Source organism: Heptranchias perlo, chromosome 5, assembly GCF_035084215.1.
Source record: "Heptranchias perlo isolate sHepPer1 chromosome 5, sHepPer1.hap1, whole genome shotgun sequence".
Lineage (NCBI taxonomy): Eukaryota > Metazoa > Chordata > Chondrichthyes > Hexanchiformes > Hexanchidae > Heptranchias > Heptranchias perlo.
In genome coordinates, this window is record NC_090329.1 from 52,182,012 (window position 1) to 52,203,830 (window position 21,819).

Genomic DNA, 21,819 nt, shown 5'->3' on the forward strand with positions numbered 1-21,819 from the left:
ACATTCCACATTTAGATGGATGAAATATTGCCAGTTAAATGCCAATTGGGATGTTTCAAAGCAGCAATATTGCAGGTGTGTACTAATTCGAGCATTTCATTAACACTAACACATTTGATTCATACAAAAATTACATTATCAATTAGACTCGGATTTCTTCCATCAGGCTGTGCCAGATGTCAATCAAATTCTATCAGCAAAGCACCAAAGAAAGGTCCTCAATCCTCTCCCACTCCCAGCTAAGGTGACCATTTTGTCGGATTCAGCATTTAACACTACTTTGTCATTTATTCATTGGAAAATTGTCATTTTATTCTTCAGGTCTCCTCTTATTAGAAACTTAACTTTGTAAGCTATAACATTTTGCCACACTACTTTCTATATTTTTACAGGTTTCCTTGTGGGCCAGGAGGAGGAGAAGCCCCTGCCCTGGGCTTCCCTTCTCCCCTGGCTGTGATTCCCCTCCCTGAGCCTTTCGATCTACTTAGCTCGTGCCAGGGAACACTCCCCTGGGTCCCTGGCAGCTGCCTCCGAGCCGACTGATTTTAATGGCAGGGTAATCGCTTCCCGCCAACTTCCCAGCCCCTTTGGTGGGAAGTCGCAAAGCGGCATGCAAACAGGGCCCGGCTGATAAAATTGGCCAAGCTCTCCTGCTACCGCGTGAGCAGGCCACTCTCTAGTCCGCGTTCCTGCCCGGGAGTGAAAGTCGACTTTTAATTCTCAGATATCAAAGTAACTTGATTATTGTATACCACAAAAATAAACACTCAAAACAATTTTAAATATAAAGTTAAAATATTTTGCTTATGCTTGCCACATTTTCCCTTTTTCCCTTTTTATATCTCACCCCCTTTCTCTCTAGTAGTAAAGTTCTAGTTTTTCTGTTACTTTCCCTCCCAAGCCCGATCTTTCACCGTCTAAAAATTAACTGATGATTGGCTGAAGTCTAGCTCCAAGGGTAGTTTTTCAGCCAATCGAGGATCAGAACTGTAAGAACAGACATAATTGTATTACAGATGTGACCAGCTCAAACCTTGACTTGACTTTTTAAAGTGTTAAATTTAAAGCAGGATCACTTGACAAGTTATCCAAACAACACACTCATGTCTCGATGAGAGAACGTGATACTAGTGCTCCAACGTTAACATTAACTGTCTCTCTATGCCGTTACATAAGTAAAAAACAACTTTAAATATCCCAATTCCTTTCTGAAGTAACTGGATGAAACAATAATCTTACTATAGTGAAATTGCTATCCATTTATAACAAAGATCTGAGCACTTATCTTCCATTATTTAAGGAGCTAAGGAATGCATCTCAAAGATCAATGGAAACTGGTGCCTCTGGTCATAATGCACTTAATCTATGTCTGTGAACTTAATCTCTTAATTACATTTTTTAAATAGTATTAATTCCACATCAGCTGTAGTAAACAGTTAGTGGCAAGATCACAAGCTTTTGGCGATCAGTTTCACACCAGCATTCTAGACTTGAAATTGCTGCTTATGTCATCTAAAGGCTGCAACTCTGAGACTGTCTGTTTACTATAACTGAATCTGAATTTGTTAGTTCTTTCTAGGTTTCATTATACTATCACTCAGTAGACGTATAATGAGCTTGGTCTTAGTGTGATGAAATTCCTAACAGTAAAATGTTGTCAGTAAGATGTAGAAACCAAAGTAAAAGAACGCATAAGTGGAAAACTAGGAAAAATATAAATTATATCTTTCAGATTTATTTCTCTTTTAAACTTAAATTTTGTCACCATACTATTTTCCTTTAGCACAGGAGAGCAACACAATGGGTTGGTTTGGTATTGGTCTCCCAAAATCAGGAGTAAGCATAAAAGCACCTTGATACAAGACGTCTCCACAGCCACTGTCAATTTGCTTCTTGATAGTCAAGAACAACTGTGCCTTCATAGTGAGGGATAGGAGCCATCAGAATTTCACCATCCAATGTTAGAAGATGCATCTCCCATATTATAAACCTATTTATCCCTCACCTGGACAGTGAGGAGTGAAATACATCAATGGAAAGAGAGCACTGGATGAGACAATGGATTGCAGGAAAGGGGGTAAGGATGATAAAGTGAAAGAGGGCTTGGAGAGGGGGCATGAAAGGAAGCTAAAGATCTGAAAAGTCCCTACAAAAGCAAAAAACATTCAGTATGAGAAATGTGTGACCAGTGCTCAACTGTACAAGAAACTATACTGGACATTTAATTTAAAAAATGGAAAACTGTGGAATATAAAAAAAATACTCTGATCATGTTGTAGTCATTAAATTGTTAAAATTGCATGAATACATGTAATATTCCATTGGCTAATTTATCTTGCTGTTGGTTAAAAATAGCTATAATGGTTACACAAAGTGCTACTGATTATATGTTTTTTTTATAAATTAAAATATTCCCCTATTGATTCACTCAGTTCTGTTTTTTTGAATACTTAGCCTGAGGATTCTCAGGCTGCAGTCATACCGGAAAAGAATCAACCAGATGTTGCAAATTATCAATACACAATGCACCATAATGGAGAAAGAGCTGTGGACATTGGGAGTTGTAATGTGGGTGTGTGGAATTTCTATTAGCAATTTCTTTTGAGCATAAAGGCTAATACCAATGGCATTTGAACATTACTGGCCACCAATATGGGGAGTCTGTTGCATCTTGCAATAACCATCTGGTTTCTGCCTGTCCTTGAATTGCTGCCTCAGCTTTGAGGATTTTGTGCATATTGCATTGCACGTAAGCTTTGTTAGCTTTGTTGTAATCTTTATTTTTAAGATTATTGATGATTAAGGGGGAAGCTCACAAAATCTCAACCTTCATACATCGTACATGTGATGCACTCCCTTCCGATTTTCATACATTGTAAATGCCAGCCGTGGCTCAGTGGTAGCACTCCTGCCTCTGAGTCAGAATGTGGAGATGCCGGTGATGGACTGGGGTTGACAAATGTAAAGAATCTTACAACACCAGGTTATAGTCCAACAATTTTATTTGAAAATCACAAGCTTTCGGCGTTTGTATATTCGGTGGTCCTGTAGGTAACACCTCTCTGTCTGAACACTTTGATTGCCTTGACAACGGGCAGTTGGAAAGATTATCTGTAATCACCAGGTATTGTTCTCTGACTATAAATGCGAAACGTTCAAGGAGTCCCACGCTCACCTGATGAAGGAGATAATCTCCGAAAGCTTGTGATTTTCAAATAAAATTGTTGGACTATAACCTGGTGTTGTAAGATTCTTTACATCTGAGTCAGAAGATTGTGGGTTCAAGACTCACTCCAGAGAGCACATAATCCTCCAGGCTGACACTTCAGTACAGCACTGAGAGAGTGCTGTGCTATAAGAGATGGTACCTTTCAGATGAGACATTAAACCAAAGCCCCTGTTTGCCCTCTCATGCTGTCCAAGCCAACAATGATCTCTCAACCAACACCACCAAAACAGATTATCTGGCCATTTATCTCATTGCTGTTTATGGAAACTTACTGCATGCAAATTGGCTGCAACAGTGACGACACTGAAGTTCTTTGGGACATTCTGAGGACATGAACAACCTAATCCAGTTGCAGCCCTGTTTAACTTATTGCTAACCATTTTGTGTTAGACATCTATGCCAGGCTAATTTAAAGTTAAATGGAGACTTGAAGGAAGATTCCTGGGAGAATCTTTAGCCCTGACTAATGACTCCTTTGCGGCAGCCATGAACAGAAGCAAAGTTCAGATACAATGAGGCCCATGCAACTACCAGGATCATTACCGTTCATACCAATGGCATCTTGAAGTACTGCTTCAGATGTCTGGACAGATCAGGAGGCACCTTACAGTACAGCCCACCCAGGGTCTCCGAGGATCATTTGACATCTGCTGCATGTTCCATATCTTTGCTCTACAAAGTGGCTGAACTATGGAAGTGGAGGAGGCCAATTCAGAATCAAGGCTAAAACAGTAGGCAGAAACTGACGACATGTATTTTGCTCCCAAAAAATCACTACAGCCAAGAAGACTGGGGCGACAGGTGTTTGTCCAAGATATATCTAGCCTAGCGCTTATGCTGCCTGTTTAAAGAACCCTCTTGTTCACAGGGAAATAATAAAATGTGCCCATTGTTGCTGTGCTACTATCTTATTCTGCAAAAACACAAACACAGTGCAACCAATCTACTACTCCAATGTGTGCAATGTTTGAGTACTGATATTGCCTTTACCAAAGGTGCTTCCCCTGGGTGCTGGTGTACCATCTAATCCTTAATTTAAGATTTCTCCCATAGAAAGAGTAACTGTGCTGTCTGCCTTCAGTTTCAGGAACAGACAGTTGGGATCCAGATGGTCCTAGAGCCGGTTGTGCAACTGATTCAGCCACACCAACTGCAATTGTGGCTGGCTGGTCTTGCCCACTTTCTGGCATATCTACTTTCACAGGGATGCTGGATAGACTTAACATGGGATTGCACCAAAAGATGGCAGCCTCAATCATGCCTACTCCATCCATGTCCCTGCTGGGGACTCCCTCATCATGTCCCATTGTGTTTAAGACATGTGCCACTGGAGTCGTCACGTGCTCCATAGCAGACAACCATTCGTCCATGACTACACAGATCCAGTTATTGCCAGGATATTTCGTAATGATTTAAATGACTCACAGATGATATTGCTCAGACAGCATGTTTTCTTTTATAAGCAAGCCTTTAGAGTTCAGAATCCCTAGGAATTGCAAAAAAGACATGTATGCTGATAGCCCTTCAGACAACTGGTGGTTATTCTTCATCTACTACCAACACTTGCCCCTTGCCACACATGAATCATGACTTACCCAGTGCTACCTCCTCAAGCCCACTATCTACATCCTCCAGAGTATATGCAACTATGTTGGTGCTTGCCAAAGGTAGTGAGAGTGCTATATAGTGCTATTAAGTACTAGCTTGATAGGAATCACTGGCGGTCTAGTAATCTGTTCTTCCAGGCCTACAAAAATAGAACAGGAACATGTCAAATTCTGCCTCAAAGAAGCACCTTCAATCTCTACAGTGTAATATATGGTGCATGATACTTTTAGATTGAATGTGTGCCTGCATGCCAGTGACTGAGTAAGGGCAAAGACATAAGACCAGCATAGCAGTAGTCCTATGCTTGGGGGAGACCTCTGGCTTTATGCTCCTCTACTCCCTTATGTTATCACACCCAATAATGTCAAGAATTACCTCTTCAATCGGTATCTAAAGCTTGTAGTGCCTGGGTCCTCTTCTAGTTTTGCTTTGTTCCCTTTCATTATATAGCAATTTTTCTATTGAAGGTAGAACTCCAGTCCATTCTGTCTGATACCAAGTGAACGTATATCGTGCAGCTAGGTTGGTTTACTAGGATTTCCTGTGTCAAGTCCCTTTAAGATTACTGTAACACCAAAATTTGAATTATATAATTTGGTTCTTGTCCTTTTCCCATATTACAATATAGCTATATATAGTAAGAATTCAGAGGGCTGTTTCTATTATGGCAGTACTGCATGGGGTTTTGTGGCACGCCTACTTAGGGCAGGTATTTAGCATTGTAGCTTTACCTTAACAACTTTCCTAAGGACAACCATCTTCTTTCTAATCTGTATCCAAGTCCACTAGGTTCTGGATGCAGCATTTAATCTTTCAGCAGCCTACTGATGAAATGGTTTATTTAACATTTACAATGATGAACAAGGTACATGAAATTCACTGGTCAGGATGCTCCTCTTTGGGGCAGAGTAGAAGTGGGGCAGGACTTCTGCCCACTTCTCCGACTCTGCCTGAACCCTGACCCATTTCGCTGAGTTGAGGGTCACTGCATATGCACGGCGGGTTCCTGATGGGATTCTTGCCAAGTGGGAGCTTGTCAGTGCCCAGCCGCAAAATCACGGTGGTGTCGCACTGGAATTGGAACTGCCACTGCAAGACTAGAAGAGAAGACCAGGCAATTAAAAGGGCTGAAGAGCCTGAAAGATCGAGGGAGCTGTAGCCTTGTAGGCCTCAGTAGAAACCCAAGGCCTAGAGCCACCTTCCACACGGCAGTCCCAGAAAGCAGCGTAACTGGAGCGGATAGGAGGGAAATGGGCTGGGGGCTATGCTACATTCCCTGCCAACATTTGCACGCAGCAAGTAGAGAAGGGCAGCTAGCGGCAGGGAAATTGAGGTTACGTCAATGAGGCAGAGATAGGTCTCACTGTCCGATTTTGCCTCATTCTTCATCACTATCCCACCAAGTTTCGGGTAAAATCGTGGAGGAGAATCTAGCCCACTGTGTCTTCAAGTAATGAAGCACTTGCCATTACATTTTTAATAGTCACTCACTTGAAGGAGGAGGCTTCTTTAGTCCACAGACAGAACCTTCGTTGGGCTTAATATCCATTCAGATCCTGATTCTTATCACCCAGATTTCAATGAATGGAAAATCACTGGCTAGGGCTGCACATTTTACAATATGCACTCCTGACAAAATTTTTACCCCACACTTCTAGATGGATGCTTGCCATAACCATAGGTGGAACTGGATACATCAATAGTGGTGGTATTTACTTATATTCAATTGGACTGTTGGTTTCAATTGATTCACAAGGCTTTTAATAGCTTGTAGTAAGATTTTTCACATGGCCATAAATATCTGGAGAGTGGACTGGAATCACAGAAGGTATCAAGATTGAGAGCTTTAAGAGATCCCTTTTTAGTTCCAGAGTATGCTTTCCTTAAGTTACGTCATTTTGAGTTATTTTTATTTGTGTTCCTATCAAAGATGAGAAACCTGCAATTTAAAGCTGGCTCCTTCAAAAATTTCTTATTAGATTTGCCACCATGAAGACATAAAGACCCTAGAAACAAGAATTTAGGTTTATTGTCATGGGTCATGAAATTTTATTTTAGTTTCTTAGTAATATCATTTGAGTTTCTTGTCTGGGTTTCTTTGAAATCTAGAGCAGAATTTTACAGGACCCAATATCATGTTCTAAAATTAGACCCAAGAGACACTTGCACATCCATCTGTAGCTGGGAAAGATTTCCTGCAGTTTATGTGGAATTTAAAAGCAACAACGGACATGAAACTTATCCTTTTAAAATCTCCCAAGACTCAAAGCAAAACTCCACAAGTTTTACAAAATCAAAAGCTGTGATGTAATCATTTTGCAAAATGCTCTCGTGGCATACAGCTTGTGACTGATGCCAATGGCTTGAGAACAAAAGCTGAAGGTGATCCTTGAGGGGGTGGTCTTCAAGCTAGTTTTACCTACAAGTGATTGATATAAACAGGTGGAGGCTAGAGGTCTGATTTTTTGGTTGCTGATCATATTTTACAATTAAAGTATGTGGAGTAAGGTTAAGTGAGTTATTCCGATTTAAAAAGCACATTTCTTTATGGCAAATTAATGAAGGTTTCAAAGCAGATTTTATAAAAATTATTGCATGATCTGAACAGCTTTCTGTTATCCAAACATCAGTAATGGAGGTCATTTATTGCTGTTCCATCTCAACTCATCATGCCGTCTCTCCTGAGTTCACTGCCCTCCTATCTTCCGTTAATCTCTCCCTCCATATAAACTCACCTACCTATATTCACACCCACACCCTCGACCTTGCCATCTCACATGGCCTCTCTACACCCATTATGTCAATCACAGATAAGACCATTTCTGATCACTTCTTTGTATCCCTCTCCACTCGCATCCTCCTTTCACCTCCCAACCCTTCTCTGTCCGCCCCTGGGGAAAAAACTCTCCCCCAAGTCACTTACAATGGCACTTTGAAATTCTCAATTATCTAGCTTTTGGCCCTCCATGAACGACATTTCTGCAGCTACTGATCTGCTCAATCACACCCTCACCCCCACCTTTGACGCCATTGTTCCCATTAAGACCATTGCTCTCTCTCGCCCTGATCATTCCCCCTGGTATGACCCTTACCTCCGCTCTCTTAAGTCCAAAGGACGGAGACTTGAAAGTTTATGGCACAACTGGTTTAGCCATTCATTGCTAGATCTGCCTGGATCACATAAAGTACTATTGGGTCCTGCTCTCCTCAGCCAAACTGCTCTGTTCCAGGATCATCCTGGAATGCAAAAATAACCCCCGGCGTCTCTTCTCCACTCCAAATTGTCTTCTTATACCCCTCTCCCCTGCCTCCTCCACCCTCACCTCCAACAAGTGCGGGGAGCTGGTGGACTTCTTTGTCACTAAGATTGAGACCATCCATTCAGCTAACTCTGCCACTTCCCTCCCTTCCCTTAGCCCACCAAGCCAAACTTCCCCTGGTTCTCTCCTGTCCTAGCCATGAACTCGCATCGTTCTCTCCTATCTGCCCTCATGTCCTCTCCGAGCTCATCTTGTCCATGAGACTCACCTCCTGCTCCCTCGGCCCTGTTCCCACCAAACTGCCGACCACCCAACTTCCTTTCCTGCCCCCCCATGTTAGCTGATATTGTTAACTGTTCCCACTCCTCAGGTACTATCACCCTCCCCTCCAAATCCCCCTCCTCAAAAATCCCACCCTTGACCTCTCTGTCCTTGCAAACTATCGCCCCATCTCCAACCTCCCTTTCGTCTCCAAAGTCCTTGAACGTGTTATTGCCTCCCAAATCTGTACCCATCTTTCCCGTTGCGATCGCGGCATAGAGATCCATTGAGGCTTGTTTTGGGGGGCGGGGGGGAGGAAGGAGGTCTGCCCCGATCCCAGCATGGAGAGCAATCTGGGCTTCGGAGGGAAGAGAGGAGAGAGGCTGCGATCAGCAGAGGAGAGGTTGAAGGCTTCCTTGAGGGGCCAGGGGAGCACTCCTACTCCTCCTGGCCCAGAAGAAGTGCTGTATGCTCCTTGTGGAGCCAGCAGCTCCCACCTCCCTTTCACTGTCAGATTTCCCGACCCCTGGAAAACCCACGAAGCATCTGTAAAATATAAATCGAGCTCCCAGTTGCACTGTGGGAGCCCGATTTAAATATGTCAATGAAGTGTCCGCCTCTCCACGATGGGACACTCGGAAGCCACAAAACCCACCACCGTAAAAATGGCAACATGCGTGTGCGGATTAGGGGCGCATTCCCCATTTTTTCATTTTGAAAACCCCTCCCCTCCATTCTCTTCTGCCTGCTATGAAGGGCTTTAATATCGAGGCCATCGTCTTTGGACCCGGTCACTAACTCTGCTCCCTAGTCAATGACTCCATTCCTCTCCTTGGCCACTGTTCAAGGCTGAACCAGGCTGTTCGCAACCTTGGTGTCCTATTTCACCCTGAGATGAGCTTCTGACCACATATCCGCTCCATCACCAAGACCGCCTACTTCCACCTCTAACATCCCTCGTCTCCACCCCTGCCTCAGCTCATCTGCAGCTGAAACCCTCATCCATGCCTTTGTTACCTTTAGACTCACCTATTCCAAAGCTTTCCTGGCCAGCCTCTCATCTTGCATCCTCCATAAACGAGCTCACTGAAAACTCTGCTGCCCATATCCTAACTCGCACCAAGTCCCATTCATCCATCACCCTTGTGCTCACTGACCTACACTGGCTGCCGATCCGGCAGTGCCTCGATTTTAAAATTCGCATCCTTGTTTTCAAATCCCTCCATGGCCTCGCCCCTCCCTATTTCTACAACCTCCTCCAGCCTTACAACCCTCCGAGATCTCTGTGTTCTTCCAATTTTGACCTCTTGCGCATCCCCAATTTTAATTGCTCCACCAATGACGGCCGTGCTTTCAGCTGCCTAAGCCCTAAGGTCTGGAATTCCCTCCCACATCTCTCCGCCTCGCTCTCCTCCTTTAAGATGCTCCTTAAAACCTTTCTCTTTGACCAAACTTTTAGTCATCTGTTCTAATATCTCATGTGGCTCGGTTTGATAATGCTCCTGTGAAGCGTCTTGGGATGTTTTATTATGTTAAAGGCGCTATATAAATGCAAACTGTTGTTGTTTCTGTTCACAACAGTAACGTTATTAGTTAATGAAAATCTGAAATATTACCCAATGTTTTCAAATATAAAAGAACTACAAATTCTGTTTAGTGATACACACAATTGAAAAAATATATACCTTAACTACACAGGTAGAATTACAAGGTTCTTAATGTAGAATTGCTTACAGTATTGCTGTTCAAAGTTAACCTAGCTCTTTAAGAGAAAGGAGTGAAAAAGTGAAATACCGTCTAATGACGCTTTGCATGGTTCACTTATATGTTCAAACTAGCTGCCACAGAATTTACTGCTGATATTGTGTGCACGTGCGCAACAGGATCACTAAGAATGGTTGAGCGCTGTCTAACAGCATTGGTTATAGATCACTAACCTGCTTAAGCACTTTGCAATACCAAAAACACAAAATCGATGTGTGCCAGCACTGAGCAACATAAATCAGAAAATGTTTCTTAAGGATAAAATGAATCTCAGTAAACCAAGTTTTAAAGTGAAAATTTCAAGAGGCCTAGAATTATATCACCACAAAGTATTAAATATTTTTCACAGATTTTACAAATTATTTTGCTTCCAGGGCCACATCCAAGTGTCCATTCTTCATTTATAAGCCGAGATAGCAGCAGTAATTCTATGAAACCCGACTGGTTTTCTACTTCCTAATCCAGTGATACAGAGGCCACTTGTAGTAACCTGAACACCCACTCCTACTCACAGCTTGAGATCTGTTAACTCAACAAAGAACCACTAATTGAACCAGATTCCTTCTGGTCTGTACATTTCAGCCTTGATCAACTGAACCATTAGCACATCTCCTATAAATACATTCTCAGTACTGGATATTGATCTGTAGTGAATTGTTTCTAAAATCAGCACCTTCTCACTCCTCAAATCAATGTATATACTCGCTGATAGTTTAAAAGCTACTCTTTCCTTCTGTTCATGATTTGCTGCCAGCCCAATGTTTTTCCAGTAAACCAAGACCTATTATGTACTCTTAGGTTAGTTACTTCCAGATTTTTTTTAAAATTCTTTATTAATTGCCGAGTTTCACTTTTGAGTAAACTCATTGTTCCAGTCATCACGTGACCATTTCTAAATGTTAGTGTAGTTTTCCAATTTTATTGGCCAATAGTAATTACAATTCCAAAAATTTGTGTTGCTTTCTAGTAATAGTAATCACATGATTATTTTGTCACTTTCAAGCAATCTCATTCACCAACAGTAATCATGTGACTGTTCTGGCTCAATGCTGGTAATCTCCAAAAGCTTGTGATTTTAAAATAAAATTGTTGGACTATAACCTGGTGTTGTAAGATTCCTTACAGTGGTAAAGATTGGCAAGGAAGGGGCAGGGGTTTAGCAGGTTTAATGGTAAAGAAATTACACCAAGCTTCTGTCTCAATGCCAGAAGCTGCTTTAACATGCTGTCCTCTCTGACCTTTTTCTTCCATTTCTCTTATCCTTCCTCTACCTGCTAGGATGAGTGTCTCTGGACAAGCGAGCTGCCTCCTCACCTCCAGGCACCCTAAAGCCAATGCTTGCCTCAGCCTCTGCCAGTCAAATCTGCAGTGTCATCTGACTGAAAGTGACCTGCCCCTCCCTCATGGGCCAGAGAAGTGACGAAGTTCATTGTTTTCTAGAAGCTATCACTGTCTGTTTCCAGATACTAATAGCACTTTTTGTTCTAACTGTGTGTTCCATTTGTCATTTTATATCAATAAAGTCACAAGTGAGTTATAACCAGTGCCCTAAGTCAAATTAAATTGTATGCCACAGGTCTTTGTAATGTATTTCTGTTCCTGTTATTTTTTGTGTGTGTGTGGAAAGTTAAGTTAAAAAAGGTCTTTGTCACGTATGCCTTTAATGTTTCTGAGCTGAAAACATTAGCTTGAAGATGCCGATTAATTCTGACCTATCAAATCTGCTTTGACTGAATTGGCAGCACTTTTCACCATCGTAACCTTTCCATTCACAAAGTAGATTGTATAAACTACACTGGACAAACACAATAAAGTAGTGGCTGCTGGTTCTGACAGATCAGGTCATCTCCTCCAGACTTATTGACAGCACTGCTTAGAGACCTGTGCTTCTCACAGATGTACTGCAGTGCAGTTTCATAATGTACTTTAAGAGTGAGAAACATTAACTTTCCAACTGTCGCCCCTCCTTTGTGCCTGCATGCTTAAGGATCTTTGAACTTTCCATATGTTTCTCAAACACAGAAGGTGGTCCTTGTTCTTTTCTATAATCTTCTTGATAGCCTGACTGAATCAAAGTAATTGCTATAATCCTTCAAATATATCACTAAATTACAATACTTATGTAAAAGTTACACAGAAAGATCTTAGTTTTTACTAGAAACAATCTCGACTGAAAGTATATGTAATTTTTAAACTTCTGGAGCAATTCCCAAAATCTTTATATAAAAAAAATACAAAATGGCAGGCTTCAACATTAACTTTCAGGAATAGTATTTATTTATTGAGTGCTACAAACTTTAAAGTAATTTAAGTTCTTCAAATGATGCTGCAGTGGAAGGCTCCAAGGGTCAAATTTGCCAGGTAGCTACAATAAAGTGTCAATTAAACAGGACTAGGCATTTCCATTACATAATAGGACAACCTTTTCTTTGTTGAGTGTTGGGAAGAGGTTTAGGATTGGTCTTTACCCTCCAGAGTTACAAAGTTTGGTGTGGGGGAGTAGGAATCATTAATAAACAAAGCACACATAATGCCCAAGTAAATAATTGTTACAATCCAAAGAACCTGCAATTTTGAACCCTATGAAGAAAACCAGTCACATCAAACAGGGCACTTCACAACACATTATTTTATCAGATCCTTTCGTTCAATTGCAAACTTAAAAGGATTTACTTTAAAATATATTCCAGGCTCTACTCACTGATATAACAATCACTTTTCACACATACAGCAAATTTTTGTTCATTTAGGCAGTAATTCACACAAAGCGCATGTCTGCATTTCAATTAATAGCATACAAGAATATTTATAGTAATTTAGTGGTTAGATTAGTCCCACCATTCTCTCACTCACATCCCACAATTTCTTTGCTACTGCATCGTCCACTGCCTTAGGCAATAATTCCTCCTGTTTGCAGTCTCCAAAATATTCTCCTGACACTCCTTCAACTTCAGGAGATGTAGCCAGGTAGAGAGAGGTCTGTGCTCCTTGTTCTGGCGTTTTAAACAAAGCCCAGGACACCATCTTGAAGATCGGCTGTCCAATTAAAGGAATATTGATGTGTCTTCCCAGGTTTGTGCGTACAATGCCTGGGTGTAGCACATTTGCAGTGACCCCAGTGTCTTCCAGATGTTTGGCTAGTTCGCGAGTGAACAGGATATTGGCCAGCTTACTTCTGCTGTAGCCAAAACTTTTGTTGTAGCTTTTTTCACTGTTCAGATCATCAAAGTTGATCTCACCATACTTGTAGAGCTTGGAGGACACCACCACTATCCTGCTTGGGGCAGAGCGTTTGAGAAGATCGAGGAGGAGATTGGTCAGAAGGAAGTGCCCCAGGTGATTCACCCCAAACTGCATCTCAAAACCATCCTCAGTTTTCATGTAGGGACACTGGAAGATTCCTGCATTATTGATTAGGACATCTAGCCTGGGTTCTTCCTTTTGGGGAGAAGAAATTTAAAAAACTTTTGATCCACTGCTGTGAAGCATTATTCACAACACAATTAAAAAACAATTGGAAGCCATAGGAATTCTCTGCCCTTTACACATTTAAATAAGAAATAACTTGCTGGTTGTTCTTGTATTGCAAATACATTTTTTTTTAAAGAGGCCTATGGAAAAGCCCCCTGATAAGAATAGGAATTAATAGCAGGTGCCAATACAAGTCTGGCTCTTACCTGCATGCATTTAGAGTCTTAGACCTTTCAGAGACTGAACTGCGCATAATCAAATAAAGCTACAGGGTGTAAAAGGAAAGAAACAAAAAGGAGAAAAAAACATTTTTTTAAAAAGCAAAAATGGAAGCTTACGCAGGGTGGAAATGCATACGTACACAAACAACAAATCCTTCAATAAATTTCCTGACAACTCTTTGAAAGTGTTCAAACACAGTTAATAAAAAGGTTATAAATGCAGCTATTTGGTTGCTCTTGTCAAAGTCTCCTAAATTGATTAAATGCGAGTGTATCACAGTGTTTCATAGTTCAAATATTGTAGCTTTGAATATGCCACTACTCTTAATTCTGAAGTGTGTAGAACACTGGAGCTGATACTGAGTATTCCTCATTTATCAGAATTGCTGATATGTGTGCTTATATTTTGTATCATTCCACATACAGTGAACATAGCTGTCAATGCGGCTGCTCTTTTAAGAATATTGTCATCCTAAAATATATTTAAAAACTTGAAAAGTACACTACCATTTGATCTTACCCATTCTTGTCCAATCTCCCAGTTCACCAACAGTAACAAACCCACAAACATTATTCTAGTCTTACCAAGACTGCTCCACTTACTCAGCTCTCAATCAACTTATTAGCAAAATTAAATCAGCCACCAAATTACACTGCAGGAAGCCTCAATATCCATATCTACACTAAAACGTAGCCTTATCGTGATCTCTACAGAAAAATCTAAGCTTGCAAACTGCAGTTGGTAATTTCAGTAGGTGGGATAAGGCACTAGGATAAAAAAAGCCTGTGGGCTAAGTGGAATAATGTTAAGACTGGAGTGAGATGCGGGAGCTTTAACTTGCAATTTTTTTTTATTCGCTCATGGGATGTGGGAGTCGCTGGCAAGGCCAGCATTTATTGCCCATCCCTAATTGCCTTTGAGAGGGTGGTGATGAGCTGCCTTCTTGAACGGCTGCAGTCCGTGTGGTGAAGGTTCTCCCACAGTGCTGTTAGGGAGGGAGTTCCAGGATTTTGACCCAGCGACGATGAAGGAACGGCGATACATTTCCAAGTTGGGATGGTGTGTGACTTGGAGGGGAACGTGCAGGTGGTGTTGTTCCCATGTACCTGCTGCTCTTGTCCTTTTAAGTGGTAGGGGTCGCGGGGTTGGGAGGTGCTGTCAAAGAAGCCTTGGCGAGTTGCTGCAGTGCATCCTGTGGATGGTACACACTGTAGCCACGGTGCGCCGGTGGTGAAGGGAGTGAATGTTTAGAGTGGTGGATGGGGTTCCAATCAAGTGGGCTGCTTTGTCCTGGATGGTGTTGAGCTTCTTGAGTGTTGTTGGAGCTGCACTCATCCAAGCAAGTGGAGAGTATTCCATCACACTCCTGACTTGTGCCTTGTAGATGGTAGAAAGGCTTTGGGGAGTCAGGAGGTGAGTCACTCGCCGTAGAATACCCAGCCTCTGACCTGCTCTTGTCGCCACAGTATTTATATGGCTGGTCCAGTTAAGTTTCTGGTCAATGGTGACCCCCAGGATGTTGATGGTGGGGGATTCGGCGATGGTAATGCCGTTGAATGTCAAGGGGAGGTGGTTAGACTCTCTCTTGTTGGAGATGGTCATTGCCTGGCACTTGTATGGCACAAATGTTACTTGCCACTTATGAGCCCAAGCCTGGATGTTGTCCAGGTCCTGCTGCATGCGGGCTTGGACTGCTTCATTATTTGAGGAGTTGCGAATGGAACTGAACACTGTGCAATCATCAGCGAACATCCCCAATTCTGACCTTATGATGGAGGGAAGGTCATTGATGAAGCAGCTGAAGATGGTTGGGCCTAGGACACTGCCCTGAGGAACTCCTGGGGCTGAGATGATTGGCCTCCAACAACGTGTACCATCTTCCTTTGTGCCAGGTATGACTCCAGCCACTGGAGAATTCTCCCCCTGATTCCCATTGACTTCAATTTTACTAGGGCTCTTTGGTGCCACACTCGGTCAAATGCTGCCTTGATGTCAAGGGCAGTCACTCTCACCTCACCTCTGTTGTCCATGTTTGGACCAAGGCTGTAATGAGGTCTGGAGCCGAGTGGTCCTGGCGGAACCCAAACTGAGCATCGGTGAGCAGATTATTGGTGACCAAGTGCGGCTTGATAGCACTGTCGACGACACCTTCCATCGCTTTGCTGAAGATTGAGAGTAGACTGATGGGGCGGTAATTGGCCGGATTGGATTTGTCCTGCTTTTTGTGAACAGGACATACCTGGGCAATTTTCCACATTGTCGGGTAGATGCCAGTGTTGTAGCTGTACTGGAACAGCTTTGCTAGAGGTGCATACTCATGGTATGGCATGGTTCATACTCCTGTGACTCGGCCAACGTTGTCTACCTCATACGTTGCAGGAAAGGATGCCCCAGAGCATGGTACATTGACGAGACCATGCAGACACCGCGACAACGGATGAACGGACACCGAGCAACAATCGCCAGACAGGAGGGTTCCCTCCCAGTCGGGGAACACTTCAGCAGCCACTGATCTTCGGGTAAGCATTCTCCAAGGCGGCCTTCGAGACACACGACAACACAAAATCGTCGAGCAGAAATTGATAGCCAAGTTCCGCACCCATGAGGACGGCCTCAACCGGGATCTTGGGTTCATGTTACGCTACACGTAACCCCACCAGCGAAAAAAGTTATCTGTTTTTAATACAACTGGTCATTCTCTCTCTTTCTTTTCCTTTCGGATGTTTCTCTCTCTCTCTCTGTCTTTGGGTTCGGACTGTTTGTATATTCAGTAGTCCTGTATGTACTGTCTCTCTGTCTGATTGCCTTGACAACGGGCAGTTGGAAAGATTATCTGTAATCACCAGGGATTGTTCTCTGACTATATATGCGGTAACTTTCAAGGAATCCCACACTCACCTGATGAAGGAGAAAGCCTCCGAAAGCTTGAGATTTTCAAATAAAACTGTTGGACTATAACCTGGTGTTGTAAGATTCCTTACATTTGTCCACCCCAGTCCATCACCGGCATCTCCACACAAAGGAAGATGGTAGTGGTTGTTGGAGGCCAATCATCTCAGCCCCTGGACATTGCTGCAGGAGCTCCTCAGGGCAGTGTCCTAGGCCCAACCATCTTCAGCTGCTTCATCAGTGACCTTCCCGCCATCATAAGGTCAGAAATGGGGATGTTCGCTGATTACTGCACAGTGTTCAGTTCCATTCGCAACCCCTCAGATAATGAAGCAGTCCGTGCCCGCATGCAGCAAGACCTGAACAACATCCTGGCTTGGGCTGATAAGTGGCAAGTAACATTTACCCAGTTCATAGGGTATTTACTCAGACCCTGGGTATTTATCCAAAATGTAACCAGATAGCAGATATTTACCCAATTCCTTGGGTATTTACCAAATATTTACCCAGTTCCCTGGCGTTTACCCAATTCCCCAGGTATTTACCCAATATTTACCCAGTCCCCAGGTATTAACCCAATACTTACCCAATCACCAGGTATTTACCCAATATTTACCCAATCACCAGGTATTTACCCAGTCCCCATATATTTACTCACACCTCGGTATTTACCCAGTCCCCAGGTATTTACTTACCCAATCCCCGGGTATCTACCCAATCCCTGGGTATTTATTTACTCAGTCCTGGGGTACTTACCTGATGCCTGGGTATTTATTTACCCCACTCCCTGGGTTTTTACCCAATATTTACCCAATCCCATGGTATTTATTTACCCAGTCCCCAGGCACTTACCCATTCCCCGGGTATTTATTTACCCGATCCTTGGGTATTTATTTACCCGATCCCTGGGTATTTATTTACCCACCCCAGGTATTTACCCACCCTCAGGTATTTACCCACCCACACCCGTGTATTTACCCACCCCGGGTATTTACCCAGTATTTACCCACCCACTCCCCGGGTATTTACCCACCCACTCCCCAGGTATTTACCCACCCACTCCCCATGTATTTACCCAGTATTTACCCACTCCCCGGGTATTTACCCTGTATTTACCCAACTCCCAAGTATTTACCCACTTACTACCCAGGCATTTACCCACCCACTCCCTGGGTATTTACCCACCCACTCCCCAGGTATTTACCCAGTATTTACCCACTGCCTGGGTATTTACCCACCCACTCTCTGGGTATTTACCCACCCACTCTCTGGGTATTTACTGGGTATTTACCCACCCAGTCCCCGGGTATTTACCCACCCACTCCCCGGGTATTTACCCAGTATTTACCCACCAAGTCCCCGGGTATTTACCCACCCACTCCCCGGGTATTTACCCAGTATTTACCCACCCACTCCCCAGGTATTTACCAACCCACACTCCGGGTCTTTACCCAGTATTTACCCACTCCCCAGGTATTTACCCACCCACTCCCCGGGTATTTACCCACCCAGTCCCCGGGTATTTACCCAGTATTTACCCACTCCCCGGGTATTTACCCACCCACTCTCCCGGTATTTACCGGGTATTTACCCACCCAGTCCCCGGGTATTTACCCACCCACTCCCCAGGTTTTTACCGGGTATTTACCCACCCACTCGCCGGGTTTTTACCCAGTATTTACCCACCCAGTCCCCGGGTATTTACCCACTCCCTGGGTATTTACCCACCCACTCTCCAGGTATTTACCCACCCAGTCCCCAGGTATTTACCCACCCACTCCCCAGGTATTTACCCACCCACTCCCCGGGTATTTACCCAGTATTTACCCATCCACTCCCCGGGTATTTACCCACCCACTCCCCAGGTATTTACCCAGTATTTACCCACTCCCAGGGTATTTACCCACCCACTCCCCAGGTATTTACCCAGTATTTACCCACTTCCCAGGTATTTACCCACTTACTACCCAGGCATTTACCCACCCACTCCCCGGATATTTACCCAGTATTTACCCACCCACTCTCTGGGTATTTACTGGGTATTTACCCACCCACTCCCCGGGTATTTACCCAGTATTTACCCACCAAGTCCCCGGGTATTTACCCACCCACTCCCCGGGTATTTACCCACCCACTCCCCAGGTATTTACCCAGTATTTACCCACTCCCCAGGTATTTACCCACCCACTGCCCGGGTATTTACCCACCCACTCCCCAGGTATTTACCCACCCACTCCCCAGGTATTTACCCACCCACTCCCCGGGTATTTACCCAGTATTTACCCACTCCCCGGGTATTTACCCACCCACTCTCCAGGTATTTACTGGGTATTTACCTACCCACTCCCCGGGTATTTACCCACCCACTCCCCGGGTATTTACCCAGTATTTACCCACCCAGTCCCTGGGTATTTACCCAGTATTTACCCAGTCCCTGGGTATTTACCCAGTATTTACCCACTCCCTGGGTATTTACCCACCCACTCTCCATGTATTTACCCACCCACTCCCCGGGTATTTACCCAGTATTTACCCACCCACTCCCCGGGTATTTACCCAGTATTTACCCAGGCACCTGGTATTTACCTACCATGCACCGGGTATTTACCCACCCAGTCCCCGGGTATTTACCCAGTATTTACCCACCCAGTCCCCGGGTATTTACCCAGTATTTACCCACCCAGTCCCCAGGTATTTACCCAGTATTTACCCACCCAGTCCCCGGGTATTTACCCACCCAGTCCCCGGGTATTTACCCAGTATTTACCCACCCAGTCCCCGGGTATTTACCCAGTATTTACCCACCCAGTCCCCGGGTATTTACCCACCCAGTCCCCGGGTATTTACCCAGTATTTACCCACCCAGTCCCCGGGTATTTACCCACCCAGTCCCCGGGTATTTACCCAGTATTTACCCACCCAGTCCCCGGGTATTTACCCAGTATTTACCCACCCAGTCCCCGGGTATTTACCCACCCAGTCCCCGGGTATTTACCCAGTATTTACCCACCCAGTCCCCGGGTATTTACCCAGTATTTACCCACCCAGTCCCCGGGTATTTACCCACCCAGTCCCCGGGTATTTACCCAGTATTTACCCACCCAGTCCCCGGGTATTTACCCAGTATTTACCCACCCAGTCCCCGGGTATTTACCCACCCAGTCCCCGGGTATTTACCCACTCCCCCCACCCCCATCCCTCACCTCGATGATCCGCTGGCAGAAGCTCCTGACCGAGCCGAGTGACGCCAGGTCCAGCCTGCGGACCAGCAGCTCCCCCGCTCCCTCGGCCTGCTCTCGGATCTCTCTCGCCGCCTCCTCCGCCGCCTTCTCGTCCCGACACGCCAGGATGACCCGGGCCCGGAGCCGCGCCAGCTCGGCCGCCGTCGCCTTCCCGATGCCGCTGTTGGCGCCGGTGACGATCACCGTCTTGCCGCGCATGGAGGAGGAGGAGGCCGAGGCCGAGCGCCGGGCCGCGCCGCCCGACAGGAACCAGCGAGCGAGGTACAGGCCGACGGTGAGAGCGGCCACCGACAGGGACAGGGACAGCATCCAGGACCGGAGACCGACCGACCGACCGACCCAACTCCCCCGGGGTGACCCTGCCCGCCCGCCGGACAGACTGACTGACACCCGGCGGTCCCTCAGTCTCAGTCCGCCCAGGATGGTCTGCAGTCCCGCACCCCGCCAGGAGGGGGCCAGTCACACTGAGTGACAGCTCACCAAACGTCAATCATTGCTCCAAATCCAAGGCTTGCAAACCGGTACATTGGCATCTCCTGGGAGCTGAGAAACCTCTGCAACTAGGAATGATCATCATCAACTGATGATAAACAACCGTGCAGCCTACTTTTACGCAGCTCTGCTACATCCACCTCTTGGTTTGCTGTCACCGGATGTTTCTAAAGATGATGGGGTTGAGAATTACACAGTCCTTCTCGTGTACTCCCACCGCAAGTCTGGCAAAAGAACCAGTTCTGCTTAGGTACCAGTTTTTGCAGGGCTTTTGTTTTTAGGGTGAAGACTCTGTCTGCCCCAAGCGTGGTCCGCTGTGTTGGAGAGGTTGAAGGAGGAGACGCCAGGGACTGGAATTTCCTTCTCCCTACTCAGGCATGCCAGCAGGTGCAAGTGTGGCCCACCTGGGAGTCCAAGATTGGGCGTTGGCCTGGACCCTGAAGATATTTAATGATTTTGTTCACTCCCCCCCCACTTTATAAAGGAGGCAATGGGCAGACTTGCAAGATCTTTCCCCTTGGAACAGGCACCCCACACTGGGATTCTGGCTTCCTCTCTCTGGCAGGTATTCCAGATGCACTCCCTAATGGCAAGACCATCTGCCCGTTTTATTTAAATAAAGCAACCTCCCCCGACCCACGAATTTTAGCAGGGTCAGCGCCAGAGGTCACAGGCTGGATTTATAGATTTTCAGGCCCAAACCTCTTGCAGTAAGGTGTTGGTTTTGGTATTGGTTTTCCTATGTTCAGTGCCAGAAAACAGAAAGATGCTGATTTACCCATACACAGCATCCGAAAAAACGTGCTGAAAAAGGCACCAAAAAGCTTACAACTCAAGAACAGCCCTAATTAGAAGCTTGTGACGTGAAACAAGTAGTCACGTGAGCTTTGTAATTTAGGCCACAGGTATACCCAACATTCCTTCACTAGTTTTGGAGGAAAAATATAGATATATGTAGGCCTGAAGGGGAAATCCAAATATTGCAGGCATAAAATTGGTGATGCATTTTTATGGGATAATTCCATGGAAAATGTTGAATTTTTTACATTAAAAATTTGCATTTTGGTTCATTTTAAGCATTTAGACTTAATAGATTTTTAATCTTAAAAGAAGGAAAAGCAAAGATATTTGAATTTTCAGAAGACTGACACAACCATTGTTTCCCCAAACTTGACCTCACTTGTCTCTCCCACATCCAACTCTCTTGCCAAATTTCACAGAGGCACTCTACTCCCTCTGAAACAAGGTCACAAAGACATTGCATCCCATCCAGCTCTCTCCTCCTCATTGAACTTTCCCAGTTTATACTAGCACTCCTCTCTCTCCATCCTCAATTCAAGATGGCACTCTTCTCCCCCGCCTTTTCATCTGGGACTCTCAC

The 21,819-nt window shown here is 44.6% G+C and overlaps 1 protein-coding gene across 1 annotated transcript; it reads right to left on the reverse strand.

Moving 5' to 3' along the window:
* Positions 1–12,376: 12,376 nt before the first annotated feature.
* Positions 12,377–20,400, reverse strand: rdh14a (retinol dehydrogenase 14a). Its single transcript, XM_067984367.1, has 2 exons — positions 19,908–20,400; positions 12,377–13,560 (listed from the first exon to the last, which is right to left on the reverse strand). Exons 1-2 carry the CDS (start codon positions 20,253–20,255, stop codon positions 12,946–12,948), a joined length of 963 nt encoding a protein of 320 aa, XP_067840468.1. The 5' UTR covers positions 20,256–20,400; the 3' UTR covers positions 12,377–12,945.
* Between the last annotated feature and the right edge of the window lie 1,419 nt (positions 20,401–21,819).

What these genes read in the sequence shown, in the direction of transcription:
- rdh14a (XM_067984367.1), bottom strand. Translation starts at nt 20,255, where the DNA reads ATGCTGTCCCTGTCCCTGTCGGTGGCCGCTCTCACCGTCGGCCTGTAC. An exon ending in TCTGCCAGCGGATCATCGAG is followed by an intron (nt 13,561 to 19,907) that starts GTGAGGGATGGG and finishes TCTCCCCAAAAG; the next exon opens with GAAGAACCCAGGCTAGATGT.